The 18,401-nt window shown below is 59.0% G+C and overlaps 1 protein-coding gene across 2 annotated transcripts; it reads right to left on the bottom strand.

The window, feature by feature from the left end:
- Positions 1–1,079: 1,079 nt before the first annotated feature.
- Positions 1,080–13,705, bottom strand: Thop1 (thimet oligopeptidase 1). Of its 2 annotated transcripts, XM_055607811.1 has the most exons (13): positions 13,539–13,705; positions 10,797–11,009; positions 8,441–8,589; positions 6,831–6,938; positions 5,777–5,879; positions 5,110–5,270; positions 4,178–4,313; positions 3,589–3,952; positions 3,238–3,439; positions 2,590–2,776; positions 2,373–2,501; positions 1,911–2,047; positions 1,080–1,741 (listed from the first exon to the last, which is right to left on the bottom strand). In XM_055607811.1, exons 1-13 carry the CDS (start codon positions 13,552–13,554, stop codon positions 1,586–1,588), a joined length of 2,061 nt encoding a protein of 686 aa, XP_055463786.1. In that variant the 5' UTR covers positions 13,555–13,705; the 3' UTR covers positions 1,080–1,585. The 2 variants fall into 2 exon arrangements, with proteins under 2 accessions (XP_055463786.1, XP_055463787.1); XM_055607812.1 differs by lacking the exons at positions 10,797–11,009; positions 13,539–13,705 and adding an exon at positions 9,764–10,458.
- Positions 13,706–18,401: the final 4,696 nt, after the last annotated feature.

Below are 18,401 nucleotides of genomic sequence, written 5' to 3'. Positions count from 1 at the left end.
GAGGGGGACACAGGACCCTGCTCCGGCCCCCACACGTCAGGGGCCCCACCGAGTACCCGCACACGTGTACAAAATACACACAAGGTCTCTCAGGTGCAGCCTGAACTTGAGATCTACCAGCCTCTGCGGCCCAGGGCTGGGATCACAGGCGTGCCCCACTGCCCCCGGTACCTTTGCCATCTTTTGAGACGTGGGCTCAGTGACCAAGTGTTCATTCACCTAGCCCTGGCTGAAAGTGGCAGTTATCCTTCTCTCTTCAAGACAGGTAGCCCTGGCTGTCCTGGACTCACTTTATAGACCAGGCTGGCCTTGAACTCACAGAGCCTCATCTGCCTCTGCTTGCCCAAGTGCTGGGGTCACAGGTGCGTGCTACCCTGCCCGGCTCATCCTTTCCTGTATGCCCCGTGTGTGAGCAGGAGTCCTCGGGGGCAGGGTGACACTGGCCCCAGGACCTGGAGAGGCAGGTGGCTCCCTGAGCCTCAGTCTGCAGGAGCAGTAAGCGCCCCTCCAGGCCACAGCTCCCTCCCCCGCCCGTGCAGACACGGGTGCAGTACCGAAGGAGGCCAGAAGGAGCAGCAGAACCCTAACCTGGAGCTGCAGATGTTGTGACCCACTGTGGCCCTGCACCCTGGGCTGTCTCCAGTGCGGCCTGTCTTCTAGGCTGCCTGGTCAGGGAGGCCCAGGCGGACAAGGGCCACAGCCTTGTGAAACCTCACAGTGCTGGGGACGCAGACCCGAGCACGCACGCCTGTGTGGCGGGCAGTTGCTGCGAGGTCTGCCCAGATGGGAAAATGTCCTTTTTCAGTTTGGGAAAATGCCCTCAAACTGCCCAGGCCGGTTGCTTGAGGCAGGACCCGCAGGGCCCACATTGACCTGGAGTCGCTCACCCCCTGCCTTGCCACGCCTCTCTGAGCCCAGATGGGCATGTCCCTTCCGTCGACGGGCTGGGGTCTTGTGTTACTGGAGGATCAGGGTTGATCTCGCCGGCTTTCTTTGCTGTGCCCACCAGCCTTCTGACACTATGTGTCACAGTCTGCTGTTTGGCTGTCAGAGACCAGCCTGGGCTACATGTCTTTTTTTAATGCAGATTTAATGGCAGCTAGAGGTCGCAATACTGTACACAGCCAGCGAGTGGCAGAGCCTCACCAAGGCTTGCTCCCCACCTTCCCCCAGAGAGGTCCAGAAACTGCTTGTTGAGAACAATGACCCTGAGTGACGCACTGGGCAGCTAACCCTGGCACCATTCCCTAGCACCCTCCCAACAGCTGGACTGTCATGTGACCCAAAAATGTCACAGCCCAGAGCACTGGGAAGGCAGCAGGCCACGCCTGTGGGCAGAGCAGTGCAGAGGGAGGGGCAGGCAGGGTGCCCGTGTGAAGTTTAATGGCTGCCTGTGCTGCAGAGGACAGAGAACCACGTCCACCACCAGGTGCCGGGGAGGGGCTAGTGCAAGAAGGAAGCCACTGGGGCAGCCTGAGGCCAGGGGACCTTGAGCCGGGTATGACAGGGTGGAAAATGACCCCCCAGCTCATCCGTAGGCCCCAGGCTGGCTGGGCTAAGGCACAGGGCGGCGAGCGGGGAGCGGTCAGCAGCCAGGAGGCTCGTTTCCCTCGACCTGCAGACCCTTGCTCAGGAGGAAGGCGTCCTGCTTGGGGTCACGGCCCAGGAACTGCTTCAGCATGGTACTGGCGTCCTCAGAGCCCCCCGGCCTCAGGATGCTGGTCCGGTAGTCCATGCCAACCTGGGGGGGGGAGGAGGGTGGGGTGGGCATTAGGGCTCCATTCACCAAGGGGAAGCCGCGGTCCCGGGGTCAGCATCTCGGGGGCTGTGGGGCCCAGCTCCGCCTACTCGGAGCCTCCCGAAGCCGGAGGCCGCCGTGCTCTGGCTGGCTGAGGAGGGGCAGAGCTCACCTTGGGGCTCAGCACGCCCTCCTGCTTGAAGCGCGTATGGAACATGTCCATGGAGTACACCTCGCTCCACAGGTAGCCATAGTACTGGGCGTCGTAGCCGCCCGCCAGGTGGCCGAAAGTGGCTGGCATGTTGGTCCCTGGACAGACACGGAGCGGTGAGTAGGCTGCGGTGCCCACCTTGGGGCAGCATGGGCTGGGCAGGGGCACATGGGGCCACGGTGACAGGCCCCAGGACCTCTGCGGTGTCCTGGGATCTGCATGGTGTGCATGAAGGCCCTGGACGAGGCCCCAGCAGGCTCTGGCTGTGGCAGAGACTGGATAGTGTGGGCTCGGGTCAAGGCCTCAGGAGGAGCAGGCGAGGCTTGTGTCTCCTCAAGCCCCTGGAGGGGCCCATTCGGCAGCTCCCTGGAGTGGGGACGGGGGTGGGGGGGCCCGAACACTAGGTGGGCTGCGCGTGGTTACCTGGCGTGGCAGGCACCCCAAGGATCTCTTGGCAGAGCCGGGCATACTCCTCAGCTGGGTCTGCGTCTGTTTGCGTGTGCAGGGCCTGGTCAACCTTGGCAAGGACAATCTGCCGGAGGTTGAAGAGACCTTGGGGGAAGGTCAGAGGTCAGCCTCAGCTGCGGGAAGCGCCTGCGCTAGGCCTCCCGCCAGGCTGAGCACCGGGGGCCAGCCTCACCTGCGTTGGCCTGGCGGGACTTGATGAGCTTGTCGAGCAGCTCCTGAGGGGCCTCGCTGCCCGTGCGGTAGTGCCTGGACATGCGCATCAGCGGCTCCTTCTCCCACACCCAGTTCTCCAGCATCTGCGAGGGCGCCTCCACAAAGTCCCGCTCCACGTGCGTGCCGCTGAACATGGCGAACTCTGCCTGTATCGGGCACAACCTTAGGCATCCCGGCGTCCGGGCACCATCGGGCCTCAGCGCCTGGGGCCACCGAGGCCATCGTCATCTCCCTGCCTCTGGTCCCCAGCCTGACACTAAGATTCCCAAGGCCCTGGCTCTGCTTTCCTGCAGACTGCACCGACGAGCCCAGGGCTGGGAGAGGCTCCGGGCTGAACTGTACCCCAAAGCCATCTGAGATGCGAGTGTCGGGAGATGTTTGCGTAGAGATGGCAGTGTGAGGAGGGAAGGGGCCTGCGGCAGGCCGCCACCACAGCCCAGGAGAGGCGGGTCAGCGACAGGGAACCTGAGCTGGGAGCCAACCCAAACGGTGGGTGAGGCTCGGCTGTCTGCACACGCAAGCCCGCGCACACACACACACACGAACACACCCTCGCTCGGGAAGCGAGTGTCATGGAAACCCTTCACCCGGGAGGGCCCGCACACACCTGTGAGCAGAGCTGGTGCATGACGTGGCCGAACTCGTGGAAGTAGGTCTCTACCTCATCGTGCTGTAGCAGCGAAGGCGTGTCGGGCGTGGGCTTGGTGAAGTTGGCCACCATGGCCGCAATGGCCAGCTGCCGGCCGCCATCGGGCCGCAGGCAGCCAGGCTGCAGGCCGAAGCAGGCCGCGTGGCCGTACTTCCCTTCCCTGGGGGGGATGAGGTCAGAGAGGAGAGGGCCCCGGGCACCCCGAGCCGCAGCCAGCCAGCGCGTGGTCCCCGGGCATGGCTACCTCGGCTGGTGGGGGCAGCATGGTAGAGTGGCGGCGACCCGAGTCCCGGCAGGCCCTGCGCCCACCTGGGGTACAGGTCGAGGTAGAACTTGCCGATGTCCTCCCCCGAGGCGGCGTCGCGCACGGAATAGAGCTGCACGTCCTCGTGCCAGGCGGGCCCCTCCTCCAGCGTGAAGGCCAGCCCCAGCAGCTCCTGGTAGATGGCCAGCAGCCCCCGCGTGACCACCTGCATGGGGAAGTACTCCTTGAGCAGGTGCTGGTCCACGCGGTAGCGCGTCTCCTCCACCTGGTTCATGTAGTAGCGCATGTCCCATGCGTGGATGCGCCCGTCGAATGGCAGCCCCCGCCGGGCGCACTCTGCCTCCTTCAGCTCCAGGATCACAGCGCGCTCCTGCTCGCCCAGCGGCTTCAGCTTCTGGGCCAGCTCGTCTGTGGGGGCGGCACTGTCACCCTCGGCCACCGGGGGCCCCGGGGAAGGGCAGCACCCCCCAGCACGGACACAGGTCTGCACCATCACCCCAGAGCTCCAGGACGGGCCAGCAAGGGCAGCTGCGTGCAGCAGCCGCTGGACGCTGATGTGCCCGTGAGCAGGGACAAGGGCTCTACAGGCTGAGGGAGTGGGGCAAAGCCGAGCCGCCCGGCTGGGGTGGCTACCTAGGAAGGTGGCTACTGTCTGGCTGGTCTTGGCCATGTTCATCTCCAGGACGTAGTCGGCGTGTGTTTGGAACCCCAGCAAGCTGGCCTTCTGCGCCCGAAGGGACACCAGCTCCTTCAGGATGGCACAGTTCTCCTGCGGGGACACAGGCAGCTCCAGCTCTGCACCTCCTGGCCAGGGGCGCAAGTGTGGAGGGCTCTGGGCCGGCTGTCCTGGGACTGGCCATAGGCCGCGCCAACCTGAGCACGCGGCAAGTGGACCTGCCACCAACCCGCTCCAGCAGACCAGTGGGGACAAGCCCAGCTCCATGCGGTCAGCACAAGGGAAGAGCAGGCCTCCCAGAACAATGAGCACTGTGCCCGGAGCAGGGGCAGCCATCCCAACTGGGTGGCCTGGCCACTCTACCGCCAGACCACATGGCAACTCACACCCAGGAGGGCAGCAGGCCTCGCAGAGGCAGCACCAGCCACGAATGGGGTCGCCACGAATGGGGCCCTCGGAGGCCAGCGGAGACCTTCGGTGAGGAGTCCCGAGGGCCTGCGTTGTTAAGCGACAGTGACCACCCCTCCCAGCTGCGAGGACCCCAGGCTGTTCTGAGCAGGCCACAGCTGTCAAGCGTGCACCTCAGCCTGCAGCTGCGGGGAGTTGCGGCACTCGGGCCCCAGTTACTCTAAAACCCATGGAATTGAGGACAGGTGTCCCTGTCCCCGACTGTCCCGCTGAGGCTGAGCCCCTCACGGGCAACTCCCACGCTGACACGCAGCCAAGAGCACGGCAGCACTGGGGGGCCATGCGCCACACCTGCTGTACAGCTAATGGGGACTGCTGCGCAGGGGCCAGCAGGTGTGCTCGAGAGCAGGGGGCCAAAGTGGGTGACGGCAGCAGGGCGCCAAGGGAGGCCAGCATGGGGGACAGAGCGTCTGCTCCGCACCTCCTTGCAGCGGCAGTTGAAGGCCTCCTCCAGCAGGCGGCGCGTCTCGGGCACATGGCACTTCTTGAGCAGCGGGAAGTAGTGTGGGTACTTGAGGGTGACCTTGAGCTTGCCATCCTCCGTCTTCTCCAGCGAGTTCAGGAAGTCCTCAGGGAGCCCGCCTGTGGGTACGGCGGATGCTGTCAGGACACAGCCTTGCGGGCGGGCCGGCAACCCTGGGCCTGGGCCATGATGTCTCCAGGCGGCCAGTGAGTGCAGTGAGGGCTAAGGAGCATCTAGGAGGCCATCCCAGGCAGGAGACGCAGGAGAGGGGCCATGACAGTACATTCCTGCAGCAGACCTGCTGAGGTCCTTAATGTACCAGAGGGCGAGGGGGTTACAGGCCCAGGGTGAGGGCCCAGACACCGCAAGTGGGCGCTGGTCCTCCAAGGCCCCGGGCCAGGGCCAAGAAGCACCACCCCTTGTCCCGGCTAAAACCCATTCTGTGTGGTCGGGCGCCTGTGGGGCCCTGGCCACCGGCTAATAGGGAAATGCCAGGACGGCCATGGCTGCCTCAGCTCAGGGCTCCTGCAGCAGAAGGGATCTGGGTTAGCAGAAGCCAGCTCCTGCCTCCCAAGGAAGGACCCTCCCTCCCTGGGCCCCACCCCCGCCCCTGTGGCATGCCCACCTAGCTCCTCTCGTGTGAAGGGCAGGAAGGTAGTGTCCTCATTCAGATTCTTGTTGAAGTCGATGCACAGCAGGCTCAGCCTCTTCTTGATGCTCTTGATCTTCTGCAGAGACACAGCGGGCCGTGAGGGCGCCAGCCTCTGCTGCCCCCCAGGCACCCCTGAATTGGTGCCCTCTCCCAGGCTTCCTCAGGTGGGGAGGACCCTGGGCCTGCGGCCTGAGCTCTGGGCCGTGGAGATGGAGATGGGGACGTGCTGTCAAACACAGAAACTGATGGGGTGGCCCTCTGCTAAGCGAGGCGGGGAGCTGGGCTCCGGCTGTGGACCCCGCCATTGGCCGGTGGACGGCATAGCTACGGGAACTTCTCAGCAGACGACGCTGGGACAGGGACTGGGACCACAGGTGGCCCGAAGGGACTCCTGGGCCTCTGCTGAGCAAAGACGCAGGCCGGAAGACGCCTCCGACTTCCTCAGAGCCAGCCAGCCAATGAGAGCCGGGGACCAGGCAAGGAACGCTAGGACGCACTGCCCCCGGGAGGCCCTGCCCTGGCCCACCCTGCCAGAATGTGGGCTCGCTGTGACACTGACTAGGCAGGGGCCGCTGGGCCAGCTCTGCCCGAGAGTCCCGGTGGATCTGGATGCTGCCCCTCAGCAGGTCCTGGGCTCTGATGCAGCTGGCGGCCTCGGGGGTGGGATCACCTTGGCGGGACCTCCACTCGGGAGCTGCCTTTCAGGGCATCCACAGAATCACTTCCTTTTTCAGGTCTGGCCAGTGCCGGGCCACCTGTCCTCAGTGCTCCAGTTAGCTGTCCCCCTGCTCTGCAGCCTGATGCAACAGCGCGACAGCTGTCTCTGCGCGTGCCAGGTCTTCAGGGCAGCCCAGGAGGCACGCCTGGGACCCACGTTCCAGGCTGGGCAGAGCCAAGCGCGGGTGGCCGTGACGGTCTGGGTTCAGTGACTCTCTACAGAGCTGCTTCTCTGGCTCAGGCCCAGGCGGAGGACACAGATGTTCTCGGGAGGCTGGGACTGGAGAGCCTGGGGAAGAGGGACACTCACCTCCTGTGTGTCCTGAGGGAGGTGGAGCCCGTTCCTCCGGCCCAGCTTGATCAGCCGCTCCAGGTAGCGTGCTGCCTCAGGCCGCAGGGAGTCCTTTGGGACTTTCTCCTAGAAGCAGCCAGCAAACACTCACGTCAAACACCAGGTGACAGCAGGGTAGAGTCTGTCCCCTTCTGTGGCTCTCGCCCACAAGGTGGCTTGAAACCACCTGTGACTACAGCTCCAGGAGACACGGTGCTAGCTTCTGGCCTCCATGGGCCGCAACACATATGAAGACACCCACAAACAGACAGAAAACATACACGAGATTAAAACAAACAAACAAAAACTTTATAAACCGACTTTTATGTGCATTGGCGCTTTGCCTGCATGTATGTCTGTGTGAGGGTGTTGGGTCTCCTAGACCTGAGTTATACAGTTCTGAGCCGCCATGTGGGTGCTAGGAATTGAACCTGGGTCTTTGAGGAGCAATCAGTGTGTTGACAATTGAGTCATCTCTCCAAGCCCCCAAAACAAACATCTTTTTGTTTGTTTGGTTATTAGAGACAGGGTTTCTCTTCGTAGCCTTGGTTGTCCTGGACTCACTTTGCAGACCAGGCTGGCCTCAAACTCACAGAGATCTGCCTGTCTCCGCCTCCTGAGCGCTGGGATTATAGGCGTGCACCAAGGAGCCCAGCTAACAAATATCTTAAACCAACCAGAAACCCACAATCTGATGGTGCGGGTTTGAGGTTAGAGGTGATTGCAGCCAAGCCTGCAGACCAGAGTTCAATCACCAGGCCACAAACGGTGGAAGGAGAGAACCACCTCCACAGGAAACAAATTCATAAATGATTACACAGCCAGGCACCGAGACACCCAGAGACGGCAGCTCCTGAGACTGAGACAGAGCATCCCGTTCCCAGTCAGCACAGGTAACGGAGAAACACCCCGCCCCCAGCATCACAACAGGACCCCCAGTCTTGACCGCAGCCTGCCTCGGCCGGGGCCAAAGCGCTCCTGGCTGCACAAAGGCCGACCAACAAGACTGGCGTGAGCTCCGAGGCAGAATTTTCTTTCTGTTCTTTTCTTGGTGTAGGGCAGACAACCTACCTGAGCTATGCCGCAGTGGCCTCCCCTCTCCCGGGGGACTCCAGGCAGGGCTTGGCCACTGAAGGTGCAGCCCTCTTTTGTTTACTGCAACAGGCTCTCACATAGCCCAGGTTGGCTTCCAGCTTATCACGGAACCAAGGATGGCCTGGAGCCTCATCTCCACCAGCTGAGTGCGAGAGGAGAGGCATGCACCCTAACACCCTGTTTTATCCCAACTGGTCCTGGCAGGCCTTGAACTCCTGATCCTGCTGTCTCAGCCTGTCAATCACATCTTACAACTGTGTGATAATTACAGGTATTTCAATAACAGAAACCTTGGCCCCAGTGAAGGTGCCAGCACGCTGGGCCGGCAACCATGGTGCCTGCGCTCTACATGCTATCCGGGTTCAGGTTGCACCCCCAAAGTGGCTCTAGCGCACAGCCTGCATGGACAGTGGCATCAAGGCCACCAGCCGCGTGGTCAGCGCCCCGGGGCCTCGCTTCCTTCCGCCAGGGCTTCTGCCAACCCCGCCACCCACCTGAAGCCACACGACCCTCTGGTACACGTCCTGCCTCATGCTCATCTCCACATCGAACTCCGAGAGCTTCTTGTCAGCCTCCGTGCTGGCTGTGCGGATGGCCTTGCACGGGGACACGTGCTGTGGGAAGTCCAGAATGTTCCTCTGCACTGAGGGGGAGACACGGGGACACGGTGAGCGGAGCAGGCCCTCCGGCCGCCTGCGGAGACCCTGCTGCCCCCGGCCGGGCTCAGGCACGCTGACGGAGCGATGGGCCCATGCCCTGCTCACGCCCAGGCAGGCAGTGAAGCCATCTTAGCGCCGTGAGACAGGAGCAAGCCTCAATTTGGGGCCGCACAAGCTTGAACGCTACTGCACTTGGCCTGTGAGCCAGCCAGTCGCTTCCCCAGCAGGAAGCCAAGAGCACAGGCCATCATCAAATTCTGTGCCTGTGCACAGCAGCGCCCACAGCAGCCAGAGGACCGAGGACCATGCAGCCACCAACAGGAGAGAGGCTCTGACACGCACAGCGCCAGCCAGAGACCCAGGTGCAGAGACCCGCAGAGTCCAGAGGCAAGCAGCAGAGGTGCCGGGGTGCGGGATGGGCCAGGGACGGCTCAGTCTGGGTGTGGTGACCCTGGATTAACCCACTGGCCACGGAGAGAGTCCCTGTAGAGACAGCTGCGCGACACTGGCCAGCGCAGGAAGGACCTGGTCCCTTCAGCACTTCAGCTGCCCATAAATAAGTGAGGAGCCCCGGCACACAGTGGGCGGCAGGGGGGGGAGGGCCCCGGGGACCCTGAGCGCAGGAAGGCCCCAGAGGGGAGCAAACGAGACACGGGCCTCCACACGGAGTCCCCAGGGGCGAACTGAGACACCGAGAGGGCGCAGTCCAGACCCGCTTGTTTCTTTCTTTGTTCTTTTTGTTTTGGAACAAGGTCTTGCCATATGCCCCAGGGGAGGCCTGAATTTATGGCAATCCTCCTGCCTCGGCCTGCTGAGTGCTGGACTCAAGATGTGCGCCACCATACTGGGGTTCATCTTGCTTTTCTTTCTGATCTGTCCAGCCCCCACAGGGAAGGAAGGGCTGTGGGAGAGGCTGGCAGGGGCATCAACAGATGCCTGGTACAGTGACGCTAGGCCAAAGGAGGCTCTGCTGGGTGATTCCTACCTCAGCCTTGAGGACGAGGACATTGCTGGAAACAGGCTAAGGACTCAGCCTTCCTGGCTGAGGCTGGAGCAGGCAAAGGAGAAGTTGGCTGCATCTGAGGGGAGTGTAAGCGTTTCCCCACAGGCAGCCTGAGGAGGGGTAGCAGGCTGATGGCAGGCCCATCTGGACCACACCTGGGGATGCGGAAGGAAGGAGCCTGCTGGACCCGAGGCGAGAGGCTTCAGCATGGTCCTCAGTCCTCTGGCTGCTGTGGGCGCTGCTGTGCACAGGCACAAGATCTGATGATGGCCTTTCCTGGTCCACTGGCATACAGGGGCTCTCAGTCCTCCAGTCTGCTGTGTCTGCCGGGCCTGAGGCAGAAGCTGTCCTGCTTGGTGGCAACACCTAGCATCGCGTTATAGAAACGGGGCGGAGGCAGGATAACACAGGAGGATGTGAAAAGGGGAGCCATGATGGCCACGGTTCAGCCCTGGAAGGGGCCTGAGGCACCGAGGCTGAGACGTGAAAACTTGTAGATCACACATCTCCCCGCACCAGGAATGTTGCCATGCTAACAGCAGATTCCCTGTGGAAGTGTGGGGCAGAGGCAGGAGGATGGCTGGGACTCAGAACGGTGTGTCAGGCACAGAAGGGGGACTCAAAACAAAACAGAGCCGAGGCGCAGCAGGCAAAGGTGTCCTGTCCGTCAGCAGGCCCACGCATGACTGTGATCCCAGCACACAGGAGTCTGAAGTGAGGGACTGCAAATTTGAGGCAAGCCTGGGCTACGCAGTAAGGGCTTGTCTCAGAACACAAATGAACAAGGGAGATGGCCAGTGGTTCGAGCACCTGCAGGGGACCCACAGGACCCGGGTACCATTGCCAGCACCACTCGGTACTTCAAAAATGCCTGTGGCTCCTGCTCTAGGGGACTCGACACCCCCTTCTGGCCTCAGTCGGAGCTGCACACGTGTACAGACCTTTCTCTAGCTGCTGGGATTAAGGATGTGTGCCACAAAGCCTGGCTTAAAAAGAAAAAATCCTTAAAAGAAAGAAAACAGAGTCAGACCAGGGCTGTCTGTAAGCTCAGGCAGGGGCTGACACCGGCAGACAGAAGCCACAACAAAGTAGGTTTCAGGCTGTCCTGAGCTGGCTCCTTATGGCCACGGTGCAGGGAGGAGCAGCAAGTGGGAATCCCCCCCAGACCCGAGACACTCCTGAGCTCACCCGTGTAGGTCACCTCCACGTCAGCCAGGGCCTTCAGCGTGTTCTCGTAGGACACGTCCTCGAAATCCTGGGAGCCCACGCGGTCGTACACACGCTTCGTCTGTTCCATGAGCTCCTTGCTCAGCACCTCGATCTGCTGGGCACTCAGGTCCCAGCGCAGGAGATTCGGCGAGGAGCGCGCGGGCGCCGCATCCACAACATCCCCAGTGGAGGCTGCCGGGGCGGGAGACATGGACTGAGCCTCGGCCAAGGTGTGCCTGCCCACCGTCCTCCTCCCGGGACCTGCCGGGGTGGCGATGTCAGGAGCGGAGACACAGCCGTGCCCCGGTTGCTCAGGTCGTGGGGTGTAGGGTGTCCTCACACAGGGGCCCTGGCCCCAGCCCCTTTCCCCTGCTGAGGAACCCTGCTGCTTTGGCAAAGGCCGTCCTAGAAATGGAAGCCCAGGCTTCGGCCGGCTGCACCCTTTCAAGGTTTCCAACTTCTCCCAAAAAGGAGGGTCCAGAACCACTCGCTGGGAGAGACCGGCCCCAAGGGGCTTCCAGAAGTCTGTCTCCCTACTGTCCCGTTCTCTACACCATGTTGGCGCCACAAGCCATCCAGCAACATGCCATTCAGGATTAGGTGTGGTCCTCCACACCCCTGGTGCTGGCAAGCTATAATTAAGGCCATTCCTGCCCCTCTCGGGCCTCACTGACAAGGGTGCATGCAAGTGGGGCTGGCGGGCGGCACTCTGCGATGACCAGGACAGCTCAAGGACAGGTGCCATGGCTGGCACACAACAGGAGCCACCAGCAGCTGCTGTCGCTGACCCCACAGTCCCAGCAAGGCTACTGGGCACCGCCAATGGACAATCCACAGCCACGTAAAATGAAGGTGGGGTGGCACACACCTGCCCTAGAGCACACCTGAGCCTTAAGACACAGCAATGAAGGCTGTGGAGACCGGGTGGCAAGGACAGGAAAGGGGGCTCCCCACCAGGAGATGGACTTCGACGGAGTGACTGGTGCTTGTTTTAAGTGCTCGGGAGGCTGGAACAAGAGGATTCCATGCCTGAGGTCCAAATGGAGAACATAAGGGCAGCCATGTTTCAAATAAATAAAAATAAAAATAGGGACGGGGTTGTGGCTCAGTGGGCAGAGCGCTTGCCTAGCGTGCACAAAGCCCTTGCTCCGTCCCCACCATCATAAAATCAGGTGCGGAGGGGCACGCCTGTCATCCCAGCACTTGGGAAACTGAGGCAGGAGGATCTCTAAGTTCAAGGCCAGCCTGGTCTACAAAATGAGTCCAGGATAGCCAGGGCTACACAGAGAAACCCTGTCTTGAAAACAAAAAGTAAGGGAGACGGGCAGCAGTTAGGAAGCTACTCAGTGTCAACCCCTGACCTGTATGCACGGGCACACACACACACACACACACACACACACACACACACACACACGTGTGTACACACCCAGAAACGAAGGGCTGTACAAGTGGGAACAGGGCCAGCCAGGAGAACAGAGAGAATCCAAAACTTCTGGAGAACTAGGATTGCGACATGCTTCTGTAAACATCTGGATTACCGCCTCCACTTTGGGTCATCTGCAAGTTCCCGTGTAGCAAGAAATTCTAACTATTCCTGCTTCCATGAGCCTGGTCACAACTAGGGGATGATCCCATGGCATGAGAAAACACATCGGTGGCAGCCCAGAGAGGCGACACACACCCTGGACCACAGTCTAAGATACCACACAGGTCACAGACCACCCTTTGGGATTTTTTTTTTAAGTGGTGCTACCCAGGGCACCACTTTAAGGTTTAAAGGTTCCCGTTTAAGGCAGGAGCACTTGCCGAGTTGCCGAGGCTAGCCTTGCAAATTCTGGAGGTGAGATCCTAGTCTGTGTCCCACGCTTGGGAAGACAGGCCGGCACCGGCTCAGTTCCTGGCTCTGGATTAAACAAATCCAGGGGATGCCAGGGTGGTTGAGCAGTTGAAGGCGCTTGCTGCCAACCCTGACAGCCTGAATTCAATGCCCACGACTCACGAGGTGGAAGGAGAGACAACTCCCCATGAGGATCCCTCCACACACACCAAATACCATTAAATAAAAGCCAAACACGCCCCTCATCTTCTCGGGCGGCTCTACACCTGATGATGGGATCCCTGCCCGGCGGCTGCGCCATCGAGGATGCTTCCCGCCCACCAGGACCGGCAAGAGGAGGATGGGTCTCCCAGCTAGCCCTGCCAAAGCGGCGTGACCATTGTACTCAGAAAATGGTCAAGGGTGCCTGCCCGCTCTTCCAGAGCACCCTCGCCACCACCTGGAACGGACTTGAGGTGCAGAGGATCCCCACACTCTTGTGGCCTCCGTTCCACACACGTGCACACCCCCCCCACGTAACTAAAAAGAACCCTGAAACCACGAAAGGATGGAGGAGTCGCGAGTACCCCGACCCCTCTAAACGCCAGCTGGCGCCCGTTCCTGGCACCCCGGCTGGCACGCCGCCGTCTGGGGTAGCCTTCCAGCAGCCGCGCGTTCACGCCGCGTGCGGGCTCTGCTCGGAGCCCCGTCGGCTGCCCACCCCACTCCAGGCCGAAGGGCGGGAGGCAGGAGCCAGGCCGTCGCTTTCGCAGGCCGGTGTGCCAAGGGGATGAAGTCACGGGAAAGTTAGTTCATTCATTCCGCGGAGGAGGGGTCGGGGTCGGGGGCCCCGCGGGCTCCACCTGCCGCAGGGGGCGGAGAGGGCGAGGGGCGGCGCGTACCTGCGGGGGGCTTCATGGCGGCCGGCGGCGTGTGCGGATGGTCCTCCTGTCGTCCAGTCGCCTGGGCCGCCCGGGGCGCCTCGACTCACCTCGGGAGGCTCCGGCGCTCTCGCTCACAGACTTAAGTGCTCGCCGCCCGCGCGCTCGGAGCACGCTGGGAAGGCGCATGCGCGCGAGGGCTGACGGGCGTCCGGAGTGCGCACGCGCGGGGACCAACCAGTCTGGCGTCGGCGCAATACGGTGCCGTCCCTGTGGTCTTGAGGCGGCCGCGCGGACGGGGCGGTTTTGCGCGTGCGCAGAGCACAGCGGGCCCCGCGATTGGCTGTCAGAGATCAGTGGGCGGGGCCTTCGACTCCACCTTAGCGGGCAGGATGCTGTTTCCATGGGAACCTGACACCGCTCTTCCTTGCAGGCTCTTTTCTGGGACTGTGTTGCTTCATTCGGGCTGTGTGCGTTTGTGCTTGGCCTGTTCGTTCATTTCCTTTCCTTCTGTTCTTCAGCCAGGGCCTCACGTAGCCCAGGCTGGCTTCACACTCTCCATGTGGTCAAGGCTGACCCTGAGCTCCAGATCCTTCCGCCTCCACCTTCTGAGTTCTGGGATGACCTGAGCGCACCACCTTGCCTGGCTACTCTTTCTTTCCCTCCCTTCTTTCCTCTCTCTCTTTTTTTGAGACAAACTCTCGGGTAGCCCAGGCTGGCCTGGAGTTTATAGTGCAGTCAGGCTTCAAATTCCTAGCAACCTGTCATCCCAGCCTCCGGGTTTCTGGGACGGCCAGTGTGAACCGCCATGGTCTTTGTCTTTGGCTTGCCTTGTTTTGTTTTTTGAGCTGAGTGTGATGGTGCACTCCTGTTACCTACCGGAGTAGCCTGGGCTTCATTCCGCGTCTTGATAACCGCAAGCCTGTAAGACCGGAGTCACAGCTCAGGAGTCCAGGATCGCCGCGCCCTTCCCAGGAACACTCACAGAACACAACTCGATGCAAAAGCAAGAGGTTTATTCCAATCACCAGGGTCGCCCGTCCAAAGACAGGAGACGACCCTGAACATGCAAAGCACAGGGTTTTTATGCCTGAAAATCAGACCACTTTTGCTCTATACATTGATTGGTCAGCAAGAAGAGCATGAAGATAGTTTACAGCTGGTTGTAGATAGTTTTTCTCAGAAGAGTTCACCCTACCCTACAAGAGCTATCTGCACCTGGCTTCAGTTCAAATAATCGCAGTTGTTTTTCTCATTCCCAGGTAGTCCCTCAAGCCAAACAAACAAAACTCGGCTACATCACGTCTGGCAATTCGTCGGTGTCTTGTTGCCGGCTGTGATAAATCACTCTGTTTTAAGCAGCAACAACAGACCTCACGATGGCTCAGTGGGTAAGAGCGCTGACGTCCAGAGGATCAGACCAGATCCCAGGACTCACAGCTGCCAGCCACTCCAGCTCCTGGGGACCTGACATCCTCTTCTGGTCTCTGCAGGCTCTGCGTGCACACAAACACATAAGCAGACTCCTTTTAAACGTAGATTAGTGGAAACAGCTTATTTTAATGTGCAGCTCCAGGTTCAGGCCCTGGAGGTAATCAAGCCAGCAGGAGAATGCCACTGGGAGGCCAGCGCCTGAGCACTACTGACCTGCTCGCTTTCTCCAGTATCACAGTCCAGGATCTGCTCAGGGATGGGCCTGCCCAGAATCAAGACCAGTTCAGTTGACAGGCGTACCAAGATCACCCCACAGGCAATCGCAGATGCCATCTCCCCAGCGGTTCCATCTGTAAGACCTGGGGTCTCACAGCTCAGGAGTTCAAGATCGCACCCTTCCCAGGAATTCCCACAGATCACAACTCGATGCAAAAGCAAGAGGTTTTTTTTTTAATTCCAATCTCGATAGGGTCGCCCCTCCAAAGGCAGGAGACGACCCCGAGCATGCAAAGCACAGGGTTTTTATACTTAAAAATCTGGCCACTTTTGCTCTATACAGTGATTGGTCAGCAAGAATAGCATGAAGATAGTTTACAGCTGGTTGTTTGCAGTTTTTGGCCGTTTGTGAGTTTTTTCAAAACAATTCACCCTGCCCTTATTTTTTTAAAAAACTATCTCGGAGCAGTTCATCCTGCCCTTTGAGAGCTATCTGCCTCTGGCTTCAACTGAAGGCTATCTCGGAGCAGTTCATCAGGAGCTACGTGCCTCTGGCTTTAATTCAAGGATGGGAATAGTCACAGCTGTTTTTCTTTTACAGTTGTTTGCATTCTCGGGTGGGCTCTCACTCCTCCCCCCTTTTCCTTTTGCTCCAATTTTAACCCTAAAATTGTGGATCAACCGTAGAGAGAGGTTGATACTGCCTCTGGAGCATCAGGACCTGAACCACACTTACACATTACCTGATGAAGGCGAGCGATCGGTTAACAATACAGGGTACTATTGTGACAAGGAGCAAAAGGGTAGCAAGGGGTCCCAGTAAGGGAAGCACATAGGGGAGCGGTCCATTCAACCCATTCCAAAAGGAGATTCTATTAATCCTCGTCTCCTTTTTTCAAGATCTTCTTGTGATTTTTTAATCTTTCCTTTAGCAATGCCTGACTTATTAGTGTAAAAACAGCATTGCTCCTGTAGGGCTAAGCAGATTCCTCCTTTTTCAGCCGTAATGAGGTCTAATCTCCCTCTGGTTCTGGAGAACTACTTCTGCTAAGGAATTGAGCCTGTCTTGGAGGTCATTGATAGTGCTTGAAAGCAATTGTACATCACTAATTAACTGTTGGGACAGTTTGTTGGTATTTATATAATGAAACACCCAAACCAGCTGACCCAGCACCTATGGAGGCAGTCAGCCCAATTCCCACTAACAGGAATGAACTGAACGGCTCTCTTCATTCTTCCAGCCATTAAGTCAAAGCTGGGGACTGGGACCGGCTCGTCCCCTGGAATGATGCTAATATCAGGGAGTAACATTGCCTGTACACAGGTCCCAGTCCATTCTGCAGGCAAGAACGTATAGGCTTCATTATTCCCGCATAAGAAAAGAGTGTTATTGTCAGGGCAGAGAGCTGTGGAGATGTCGATTGTTGAATCACAAACGGCAAAGATAGCAGCCCTTACAGGTAGATCTGAGCTATCATTTTTGTAGGGTTTTGTCAAACAGGTAACATCTTGGTTGAAGAGAGGCTGCACTCTCATAGGGGGTGCTGGGTGGCAGGACCCCTCAGCAGTGGAATAAGTGGCCTTAGGGGGGGGGGCACCAGAGGAACAGGCCGCCCTTGTCGGAGGCAGAGCCAGCAGTCACTTGCCAGCGAAGGATTGGTGTTATTTAGGAGCCTATGAGTTGCAGTAATAACACCTATAGTCTGGGGGTCTAAAATAAGGTTTCCCCTACTATCAGGAAGAACCAGAGGGTGGTAATTGAGCGACGGGCATTCTTTCTCTATTAACTCTTCAATGCCTTGTTTAACCTGTTCTTGTCTGACCTGATCCTGCGGCCCTCCTCCTTCTGAGAGGTGAATGGGAGGTACCTTACTCTAGCATACAGGCTTCCCTACCATCCCCGAACAAGGGGCTTGGGGTAATTGAGATCCATGGCCTCCTGTTGGCACGTTGTGGGACCAATCGCCTATCCCCATGGCCCCCCTGACTTGGTTCAATATGGCAGTGAAATAGGTGATGTTATCTTTTCCAGTACCTTGTTGCACAACCCCAGAGCAACCGCTATGCACAGCCTGTTGATAGGTACCACAAGGGCAAGGCCCAGGGCGCCCATTTGCATGAGAAACCATTTTAGGCTTGGTTACACAATGCCATTCTAAACTTGGGGTGCTCCCTGAAGGTTGTAGGGCTCTATATGCCCATGTAGCGCCACACTCAACTTGCGCATAGACCTCGCTGGACCCCCAAATCTCACCATTTAGTAAGGCTCTGCCATTCATCACCCCACCCTTGCAATCACAGGGTTTAGCAGACATTGCTTCCAGGGCCTTGCGAGCCTGGTGAGGATCGCCAAAGCTCCTGTCAATAGTTACCCAATTAAGTACAAACAGCACCACCCAGAGGTACCATTGTTTGTCCACTTTACTGGTCGGAGAGTTCATTGTCCCTGATGAGTTTCAGTTTTAGCGGGTTGCTGGAGGCTTGGACTTTCCAGGTGTCTGCAGGTTGATGAAGAGCAGGCTTGACGTGTGACGCGTGAATCCAAGCTGCGATGCCCTCTACTTTGACGGCAGTTGGGGTGGTGAGCAGGACGTAATAAGGACCCTTCCACGGAGGTTCCAGATTCTGGCTGCGGTGTCGTCGCACGTACACCAGATCTCCAACCCGGAACTGATGGGGCACCTCCAAGGACCCAGGCACATATACACTGCCAACCTTGCTCCAAATTTCTTTCTGAATAAGCTGCAGTCCTTTCAGCCTGGACAAGTCAGAGTTACCACTAGCTATGTCAAGGGGTCCCCAAAAAGAGTCAGGGGAGCAGGAAGCCCATAGAGTAGTTCAAAGGGAGTTAAGCCTAGTAGGGAGGGAGTATTTCTGACTCTAAAGAGGGCCAAGGGAAGGAGCACCACCTAGTCACCGCCAGTCTCCATGGTCAATTTGGTGAGAGTCTCTTTTAGGGTTCTATTCATTCTTTCTACCTGTCCTGAACTTTGGGGTCTATAAGCACAATGTAACTTCCAATCGAGCCCCAGAAACCTGGCCACCTCCTGACTTACCTGAGCGACGAAGGCTGGCCCATTGTCTGACCCAATTACCTTTGGAATACCGAACCGAGGAAAAATGTCTTCCAGAATCTTTTTGGCCACGACCAGGGCGGTTTCTTTCTTTGTGGGAAAAGCTTCCATCCATCCTGAGAAAGTGCCCACAAAAACCAGGAGGTATTTATTGCCGTAC

This window comes from Psammomys obesus, unplaced genomic scaffold (genome assembly GCF_907164565.1).
Source record: "Psammomys obesus unplaced genomic scaffold, mPsaObe1.curated_primary_1811, whole genome shotgun sequence".
Lineage (NCBI taxonomy): Eukaryota > Metazoa > Chordata > Mammalia > Rodentia > Muridae > Psammomys > Psammomys obesus.
This window is presented reverse-complemented; position numbering and strand designations above follow the sequence as displayed.